The sequence below is a fragment of the Alligator sinensis genome, unplaced genomic scaffold (genome assembly GCF_000455745.1).
Source record: "Alligator sinensis unplaced genomic scaffold, ASM45574v1 scaffold31_1, whole genome shotgun sequence".
Taxonomy (NCBI): domain Eukaryota; kingdom Metazoa; phylum Chordata; order Crocodylia; family Alligatoridae; genus Alligator; species Alligator sinensis.
Genome location: NW_005841884.1, coordinates 1,726,268 through 1,736,531, shown reverse-complemented (window position 1 = coordinate 1,736,531; position 10,264 = coordinate 1,726,268). Strand labels below are relative to the sequence as shown.

General features: G+C 46.4%; 2 protein-coding genes across 2 annotated transcripts in view; one reads left to right on the top strand and one right to left on the bottom strand.

The window, feature by feature from the left end:
* Nucleotides 1-10,264, bottom strand: part of LOC102387155 (ankyrin repeat domain-containing protein 45) — a 28,713-nt gene that overhangs the window by 4,784 nt on the left and 13,665 nt on the right. The window contains exons 3-5 of the mRNA XM_025196752.1: nt 3,972-4,066; nt 3,019-3,157; nt 1,058-1,142 (exon numbers count right to left, since the gene is read on the bottom strand). Coding sequence (XP_025052537.1) covers nt 1,090-1,142; nt 3,019-3,157; nt 3,972-4,066 — 287 coding nt within the window. The 3' untranslated portion in view covers nt 1,058-1,089. The remainder of the gene's footprint in view (nt 1-1,057; nt 1,143-3,018; nt 3,158-3,971; nt 4,067-10,264) is intronic.
* TEX50 (testis expressed 50) lies at nt 5,342-7,785 on the top strand. Its single transcript, XM_025196751.1, has 3 exons — nt 5,342-5,386; nt 5,494-5,778; nt 7,519-7,785. Exons 1-3 carry the CDS (start codon nt 5,342-5,344, stop codon nt 7,783-7,785), a joined length of 597 nt encoding a protein of 198 aa, XP_025052536.1.

The following is a 10,264-nucleotide window of genomic DNA, read 5'->3' as shown; positions in this document are numbered from 1 at the left end:
ACCGTGGTCCATGCCCCTGGCTGGACACAGCAGGAGGTCCCAAAGTCCTCCTTTGGCGTGGAGGGGGACTGTGGTCTACCCTCTGCCTCCCGGGGGAGAAGGGCCTGGCAGTAGGAGTCTATCTCCTGCTCGCAGTCCCTGATGGTACGCAGTCTCTGGACTGTGGCCTGGAGCTCCTCCAGCTGGCACGCCAGAGACCCCAAAAGGGAGCAGACCCCACAAGGCGAGGTCACCATGCTCCCAGGCCCCAGAGCCTGAAAGCCCATGAGTGTAGCTGTGCTTTCTCCATCCCCGTTCAGAATATGTTACCATTGGTAGATTATGCCACCAAGGACAAGGGCTGCACCTGACACACCATCAAGCAGAGAGAAAAACAACAGTCTGATTTGAGAATAGGAATTGCATTATGAATAGGAATCAGTGATGTTATGCAACTCTGCACTTAGGTTTTATTGTCTTGCAAGTCTGCTATTATGAAGGAAGGTCCTCCCCTGCAAAGGGACGCCTCTGTTGGAGGCAATGGGAGCACCCTAAATTACTGTGATGCTAAAGTGATCATGAGTGACAGAGTCCTGAAGAGGCTGCCTTTTTTCCTCTACTTTTAAAGCTTGTCACAATAACAACAGTCCTTAGCCTGACGAAGGGTTTTTGAACTCGAAAGCTTGCTTAATAACTATTCTCCAACTATTTGGGTTGGTCTAATAAAAGATATCAAATTCACCCAAGGAACCTTGTCTGCCTATGTCCTTAGACCAACACGGCTACAACCTACACCCCTGTCACAATAACAGTGTCATTTAACTGAACCAACTGGAATGGAAATTACCTCTGACCCAATCTCTATAGAGAGCCAGCACCTAATCTAACTTTTTATGAACCTTAAGACTATGTTGCCAGCTCAGCATTGAGATACTGATCACAGCTGGACCTTGCTGCAGTGTAGTATGCCTGTAAACCCAGAGCTTAGCACTTGGGGTTTGGTTCTGAGTGACCATCCCCTCTCTTTAAATTCAGATTAATGAGGATTTGTGTGTGACATTTAAAAAAAAAGTGAGACCTGAGATTAACGGGCTCTGGAAAAATGTGACATCAGATTCTGCTGCTGCTTACTGAAGATTTAACATTCTTTGCAGTTGGAAGACCTGAAATAAAGCAGATTTCAAAGTGATTTTTATTGCTTCACTATCACCTCTTCTCTAGTCACTGATCCATTGATGCATATGGCAAAGGACAGTATTTTGCAACAGAGGGACATGAGTAAATGGCCAGTATTATTACCAGACACTGAGGCTACCACAGAGACCCACATGCTCTTAAGAGCAATCCTTAATGGCCATGCCTCATGTCCCTTCCTAATCAAAGCTATAGAATCCCAGCACTGCTAGGTCCTTGCAGGCGTTTCACCATGCACTCACAGCTACTTACTCTGCGGCTTAATTCCTGTTAACAGTTGGTGTTCAGAGATTTTCTTTGGTTTCTAGTGGGGAGCCCGAGAATAGCTTACATGTGCATAAGCAACTTCATCAGAATCTGCCTCCTCAGCCCTTGTGATGTACAGTCCTCTCTGGCAAGGACAGGAAGAGCCAGGAAATGGTGGCTGAGTAGGGAATTACACCTTTACCCTGCCTTCTGCTTGATTTTGGACTGCCAACTGACAGTTTCTCTCTGAGTGAGAGGGTTAAGGTCATCAGGGTTTTATGAAGGCTGAGGAACAAGAAGCCTAAGATGGTAAGCAGAGCATGCAGAGAGAGGTGAAGTGTGGTAATAGGAGCAATTAAACAAGACTCAGCTTGGTGTTAGGCAGGGCATTGGGGAAGTTAGGGGTTGGGTACTGCATACCTACCATGAGAGAGCTGGAAAAGCATGAATGCAGGAGCCAAGAAAGAGAGGCTTTAGAGTGAGCACAGGGTGTTAAGGCTTGGGAGTGTGGAAACAATAAAGAGCAAGAGGTAGTGAGGAGAAATATGCATAAATATTATGGGGCGATGGAAAGGGAAGGCTAGGAAATTCAGGACTGCATGAAATAATGGGAGGAAAGGAGCCCCTGAAAGTTCTTAGGACGCACCCAGGACTCTAGTATGTCTTTCCTAACTCAGCAGTGAATAACTCCATAAATTCATTTTTTCCCACCTAAGATTTGTCTCTCTCTACAGTTGTTTGTAATCATTATCCACCTCTGTGGTGCCTTATCATAAACTTGTTTATATGATAATATTGGAGTCATGTAACCATGATGGTCCAGGAAACATGCGAGAGGCAAAGATCTTTGTGAGTGATATCTTTTATTGGACCAATTGCATGGCTGGGAGACATTTAGACAAGCTTTCAGGCACAAGATACTCAGGTCTGGATATTTTGTGTTTAAAAGTTTGTCTAACTATCCCCCAACAATGCATTTTGTCCAGTAAAAGATATCAACCACAAATATCCTTATTTATTTATATATATCTGTCTTCCTCACTCCCCACTGTCCAATCAGCAGGGGCTGGAGATTAGCACAAAGCTACCCTAAATGGACGGGATATTGAGTCCATAAACAATGAGGTCCCCCAGGACTCTATATTGGGACAAGTGTTGTTTAACATTCGTAAATGAGCTGGAAAAGGGTGGTGGGTAATGAGATGGCCAGATTTGCTGACCGCTTATTTAAAGTGGTAAAGTGAAGATGCACTGAGACTGTGAGGAGCTACAGAAGAATCTGTCACAATTGAGCAAATGGGCCGCTACATGGCAGATGAAATTCGATGCAGATAAGTGTAAGCTGATGCACCTGGGCAAAATAAATCCAAATTATACCTACACTATGGTGGGCTCTACATTAGCTGGTACCACACAGGAAAGATCTGGGAGTCGTTGTGGACAGTTCACTAAAAACATCAGCTCAGTATTCAGCAGCCATCAAAAAGGCAAACAAAAATGTTAGGGATTATTAAGAAAGGAACTGTAAACAAAGCAGAAAGTATCATTTTGCCCCTTTATTAATCCATGGTGTGTCTACCCAATAGTCCCCATACTCACGGGGTGTGGCCATTTTAGTGAAGATGGGAAGCATTTTATCTTCCAGCTCCTGCTTCTGAGCCAGAAAGTCCTGCCTGGTGGCCTCCTTGGTGCTGTTGAGCCAGTCAGATTTTGCACGACAGGCACTGAGAGAGGCATTCTGTAGAAAATAAGGAAATCTCCTTCAGACTGAGAGAGCCCCCAAAACCAGTTGCTTTAAACAGATGGCACATCTAACCAAAAACACAGGTAATAATGCAGCTCTGCTTCCTGAGACACCCGAGTTTCTAAACCCCCCATAAACCAAGGAGGGGGACAACACTGGCCTTCTGGAAGTGAAGCTGGCCTCTCTTGTAAGTCATCAATAACAAGGCACATTGATTATGAGTTAACTTGTATGAGTTAATTACAGAGGTAGGTATGGACTAGTGGTCAGAGCACAGGACTGGACGCTAGGAACTCCCAAGATCTCACCCAGACTCCAGCATTAACTCCTTCTGTGCTCTTGGATCTAGGAGAACTTGGCACAAGTCTCTTCAGGACCCATAAACACAGAGACACTGGAAAGGAATGTGAGGTGCAGAGCTCTTTTGCAAGAATCATGCAGTGTAAAATTTATTATGTGACTGATGAGGGCCTCATCAGTCTCCTGCCAACCAAACTGAGCTGTATTGTATTGACATTGTGACTCATGGATCATTGTCTCCATACTCTCACAGGAATTAAGCAATGCAAGGCTCAATTCCTAAACCCCTTTGTGCACATATGGCACCTTCTCCCCAAAGATATCAAAGCATTATTATTAACATGGTGATCAGTTCCCCATAAAAACCATCTCTGAGCATCTTTGCTCTGGTGGGGGAGCCTTTCTGAAAAATGTGATGGCACTAGGACCCATACACTGACTCAGAATCAGGCAAGCAGGTCTAAGCTGTGCTGAGAATCGTCCTCACAATATAAGCTCTGCACCATACCTTGTCTTCCTTGTTCAGCCTTCCCTGCACCTTCTCTGGGTCTGTGACTGTTGCCTGAATGTGGCTGATGAACATCTGCAGGGTCTGTTTAGCTTCTGCAAAACAGGACAAAAAAGACAAAGTTCACATAGTGGGAAAGTATTATTTACAGAACTAATCAAAGGTCTCCAGAGACAGACTACAATACAAAAAGAATCTGGCTTGGGTACCATGGGGAAAAAGGCTGCTGGAAAGGCCACATAAGTAGCAAAAATTTGTCTTTATAAATATCAATGACTGAAACTCTGCTGCATTCCTAAAAGGTAGGTAAGTATGTCAACCCATTTTGGAGATGGAGAAATTAGCATGAATCATCATAGCTCTGTTGATGTCAGTGCTAGATTACATCAAATAAGGGTTTAGCTCCTGAAAGATGAAGTGTCTGGTCCAAAGTCATCCAGAGAGCCACAGTCTAATGATCTCAGCATCTGTATGCCATGCTGCAGATGTGCTCAGATGCTGTCCCCATTAGACCATGCATGCTGTTTTCTCCTACAAGCAACATATCTTTAAAATGTATACACCAGATCCTGTGCAATGGTGAATACCCCTATATCCTGTTGGCTTTATAGGAAGTTGCCAGAGATCCACCTTCTCTCAAGATCACTGTGGTTCATTTTCATAGGTTGCAAAACTAAGGCATCAGTCTTTGGCAGACCTAGAATAAGAAAGCATCTTATAAAGAGCAGAGAGCTGACCACAGCAATAAGCAAGTGACTGAAGGGCAGGATGAATCCCATTGTTCACAGCAGGCAGAAAGTATTCACACAAGAAACCGACTTCAGTAGGTTTGCTCAATTGAGCAAAGGGTTCAAAGCAAAGTTCTTAATGAGACCAGATTGCCATGTTCTCTGATTTCGTAAGTGGAACTGCTGGTCCCACTTCCCAATATAAGGTAATACTGTAACTGACAAACCAGGCCATTGTTTTAATACTACTTTCAACTTACGTAGCCCCATCCACCTGAGGATTTCAAAGCACCATACACAAGGGGTTGATGTTATCCCCACTTTAGAGATTGGCAAACCGAGGTACAGAGAAGTTAAACCAGTGGCACTGTCAGGATTAGAAATCAGTTTTCCTAACTCCCCATGCCCCACTCTAGTTACTAGACCACGTTAGGTTATTGTATCTTTAACTCCTTACCTCGTCCACTGAGAAAAGCTTTAAGTTCCTTATGACATCATAGTACCTATTCTGAAATACACCCACAGCTGGTGAGACCACCAGCTTACAACTACTCTGGCACTCAGGACTACAGTGTGGCCTCATTGACTAAATGCCATGATAGAGGGGTTACTTTGCTCGAAATACACCCAAGGCAATACAGTATGAACTTTCAAGGCCACTTGCTGCTGGATCTCTGGCTGCACTTGGTATGTGGAAACTAAATCTCTGGAGTCTTTTCTGCTTAAAAAGCAAGACAATGCTTATTAGAAGTTTCTTCCTGGGTTTTTCTCTCTGGGCTGTCTTCTTGTTCCAGAACAGCCTTTGCATCTGTGGTCGCCCAAACTGGAGGAGAGTTGGCACGGATATTCTTCCAGAGGATCTGAAACAAATGGAGCTTGGAATACAGTTTATGTCTACTTGCCTGCCCTACCCTTTGGACCAACTGTCTTTTTACTTTACCAGCCTGGAAATAACCAAAGAATGCCTGGATATCCTGTGTATTAGCTGCAAAGTGGTTCTTTACCTCCTGTGCTCCTTATCTGTATGTTATCTTTGGATCAAATGGAGGAGACATCAAAGGAGTGATGTGATGCCCAAAGTAAGTGATGTCCATTACTGAACTCAAAAGGTCTTAGCTCAGTGGACCGCAACATTTTTGCCTAGTAGGCTGGATTGGCAGTGCCCAGTCAATATGTGGGTTGGATCCAGCTAGTGTTCCTAATCTGGCACCCAGTGCAGGTATGGCGGGGCCCCATCTGGCCACAGGGATGGGGGTGGAGCTATGCAGAGGAAGGGGGCGTGGCCCAGGCCCTTGCTGGGGAAGAAGGCATGGTTCAGGCCACAAGGGAAGGGAGTATTGCCTGGATCTGACCCACTGCAGGGGCTTGGGAATTCAGAAGCAGGGAAGGGTGGCCTTATTGCCACTGCGCCCCTGCCACCACATTTCCCAACTGTGGCAAGTCCCACGAGCCGGATGCCAAAGCTCCATGGGCCACATCTGGTCCATGGGCCAAAAGTTGAACATGCCTGTCCCAGGTTTTTAGAATAGTGGTGCTCAACCTTTTGGTCCCACAGGTATATGAGTGGTGTGGGGCTGATCTGTAGCCCAGATTGAGCCCTACAAACCAGAATTGGATCCTGGAGCCTGGCACTGCCTCTTCCCATCCCCATTCACTAGGTCTAGGCACTGAGAGCTTGGCACCATCCCCTCAACCCTTTCATGCTGAGATTGGGCCCTAACTGCTTGGCACCACCACCCCAACCCACCCATGCTAGGACTGGGCCCCTGGAGCTTGGCATTACCCCCTCCACTCCTGCAGGCTGGGATTGGGCTCCAGAGGCCAGGAGTTGCCTCCTCTGCTCCGTGAACCAGGATTGGGACCTCAGGAGCCTGGCATCACCTCCCCCATCCCTACACCCTGGGATAGAATCTCAGGATATTGGAGCTGTCCCCTTCAGTCCCGTCACACCAGGATTGGGTCCCAAGGCCCTGGCACTGCTTCTTGCATACCAGGATTTGTCTATGAGACCTGGCAGTAACCCTGCCCAGTCCTGCACACTGGGATTAAGCACCTGATGCAGCACTCAGGGCCTGGGGCTACCCATGGTTCTGGAAATCTGGCAGCAGGGAATCAGTGCCACTGCCTCCTTTTCCCCTCACACTGCCAAATTACCAGATCTGTGGGGAGCCCAACGAGCTGGATGACATGGCACTGTAGCCTGGATCTAGCCCACAAGTCAGGGGGTGACTGCTCCTGGATTAGAGCATAGCACTGGAGATTCTTTAGAATTAAGACCTGTGAGCAACATTCCTAAATCCCTATTTGGACATCCAAATAAACAGTCCAGTTGCCAAAAATGAAGAGATTCAAGCTCTCCCCCTGACTCTTCCTTGCTTTCTATGCAAATCCCACTATAAGCCCATACATGTCCTGGGAGCTGCTGCCATGAAGTTCTCCTTTTAGCTCCTGAATATTAGAGACTGGTTTAAACCCCAGAATGGGCAATGGGGAAATGTTCAAACACTTTACCTGCAAACATAAAACTGGTGGGAGTTCCCACTAGAATAGAAGGGCAAAAAGGAGATTTTCTTTACAAGAAATTGAACAGAACAAACCTGTGGAAATAAAGAGTCTGGGCCAGGGCCTAAGGCTGGCATAAACCAAAGTAGCTCCATCAGGTAAATCATTGTAACTGTCAATGGAGCTGATTTACACTAGTTGAAGGTTTGGTCCACTGACACTTGAATTTTGAAATAAGAATGAAATCTATTCTGGTGGTTTGTGACTCTAGGAACAAAAGAATTGCATTCCCCATGTTATGGGCTCTGTCTTTCCAGGTAGTAAGTCAGACCTCCACAGTTTCGGTTGGAACAGAATTCCATAGTGAACACACCTCCAATGTGGACGAAATGCTGTGGAGATTGGTGGCAAATACATCCATGATGCTGAAATACCTGAAGCATGTCTGCCACCATGAGAGTAAAGAAGCCCCACCACTCAATAAAAAGAGAAAGGTGAAAGAAACCAAGGTTGATGAAGAAATCGTCACTACTTGTCCGTATGGCCACTGCTCCAATGTGGATACTGTGATGCAGGAAATGTAATGGGAAGAAGGGCCCCTCCTTCTCTAAAAATCATATTTTTGTGCTCTGATAATTATTTTCCATATTCTTTACGAAGATGTTCTTAAGAAAGTCAGTAGTACTGCCAAGTAGAAATCAATGGCTGTGTGTTTGAACTGCTCATCTAATGATGACAAATGTAAAGTTGAATTCCGTCATGAAAGAGTGGAGCGGGAGGAGGGGAAACTAAATGGCCTAATTAAAAACAAATGTTTGAAAACTCTGGGGAGGGTGGCTTGAATTTGGAGCATCAATGAAATAACATTGTTTTTGGCAGGAAAGGTCCCCATTTTCCTCTACACTCCAACAGTACTGAGCCACACTACTGATGTGATGCAGCTCAGTGGCTGGTGTATTCAGTTCGCTGTGGCTCCCCTGGCAAAAGGCAAGTGCCAGTGTAGCACAGAGCTGGAGTAGCACCTTTTTCTTGCTTCAGAGCATGTTCCAAGTGGCCAAAGGAAAGGGGGCAATGTAGGACTACAGTGAACCTTAGCTCCCAGAACCAGAACAGACCCTCAGGGCAGCACCTGTCAGGTATAACAGAGCAGTTCTTAGACTGTGCTAAGTTGCCCCAGAGACCAAACAGGTCCATGACCAGCCCACGTGTCAAGGAGCCACACCAGTAAGAATCCGCTTCACCCCTTCTCTCTGATCACTGGCAGGATCAGGAAATTTCCTGATTTTTCCACTTCATGAAGAGTTTCCTTAGGGTTTACACAATCCGGTCAACTAGCTACCCATGGTCCACCCACAGTGTCACACATGAACATCTGGCCTCACTAGCTGAAGGGCCTAATGACCTGAACAGCACAACATTTGCAATTCCTAGGGCTAGATCCTTAGCTGATGTAAATCCTCCTTACTTCAATGATTCAAGTGATGCTTGGATGACTTCCACCAGCTTAAGATGTATGTCCCTTTGGCAATCCAAACCTCATCTGTACAGCTGTGCATCTCAGGAGTTTCTCTCTCACCTGACCAGTCCAGGAAGTCGACGCACTCAGCCTGGCCATAGCGGCAGGCAATATCTCGGGCCTTTTCACCTCAGAAAGCGGTTGCTACAATATCAGCTCCCAGTTCTACCAGAATTTTCAAAGTTTCTAGTTGTCCCCATGCGGCAGTACAGTGAAGGAGTGTGTAACCTGGGCGAGATGTGGAAGAAAAGTCATCAAAAAACACACAGAATTTCTTTTCCTTGGGGTGTATTCTCATAGTACTTCAGCAACTTCCTTCCCTACAGGACCCCTGAGTGCTACATAGACATGTAGCACACCTGAAATACAGAGATGTTTGGATAAGAAGCAACCAGCCAACCAGGACACAGCCCACAGCTGGGGTAGGGGAGAACATTGTGGCCAAGATAATTTCTCAGAGTGCCATGCAAGGAGCCCATCATACAGTGAGAGAGAAAAAGAGTCCAAAGTCTCTCATAGGACAGAGGCAAGGGAATTTTATGGCAAGATTTATGGAGGAGAAAAGAAATTGAGTTGCAGGAAATAAAACACATGTAGGCAGCTAAGTCAACAGAAATGGTTAAGTAATACTTAACAGCAGAGAGTTATGGGAGGGGAACTGGGAAGAAACCAAGACAGGAGTGAGCAGCATGGAGAGGTGAAGCTATGATGATAGGTGGGGACCCAGGGCCAGCTTCAAACTTAATGAAGTCAATGGAAAGATTTTCATGGCTTCAGGGGTGTTTGGACCTAAGCAGCAGAACAAGTAGAAGAAGCAGGGGTTTGTAAATTCAGAGAGGTTGGGTTCACAACATCATAGGGATGGAGGGGGCCTCATGAGGTCATTTAGTCCAGCCTCCTGATCATCCCTGACTAACCCATCCCAGACAAGTGTCTGTCTAACTCACTCTTAAAAATCTCCAGGGATGGAGATTTCACAGCTTCTCTAAATTTCATAGGTTTCATAGACATTAGGGCTGGAAGGGACCTTGGAAGATCATCGAGTCCAGCCCCCTGCCCAAAGGGCAGGAAGTCAGCTGGGGTCATAGGATCCCAGCAAGATAAGCATCCAGTTTCATCTTGAAGGTGTTCAATGAAGGCGCTTGAACCACCTCTGGTGGCAGGCTGTTCCAGACCTTGGGGGCTCGGACAGTAAAGAAGTTCTTCCTTATGTCCAGCCTGAAACGGTCTTGTAGTAGTTTGTGACCATTCGACCTCGTCATCCCTTGGGGCGCTCTGGTGAACAAACGTTCCCCCAGATGCTGGTGGTCACCCCTGATAAACTTGTAGGTGGCCATCAGATCACCCCTGAGCCTGCGCTTTTTCAGGCTAAAGAGCCCCAGGGCTCTCAGCCTGTCATTGTAGGGTCTGCTTCCCTGACCTCTGATCATGCGCGTGGCTCTTCTCTGGACTCTCTCAAGCTTCTCCACATCCTTTTTGAATTGTGGAGCCCAAAACTGGACGCAGTACTCCAGCTGCGGCCTCACCAAGGCCGAGTACAAGGGAAG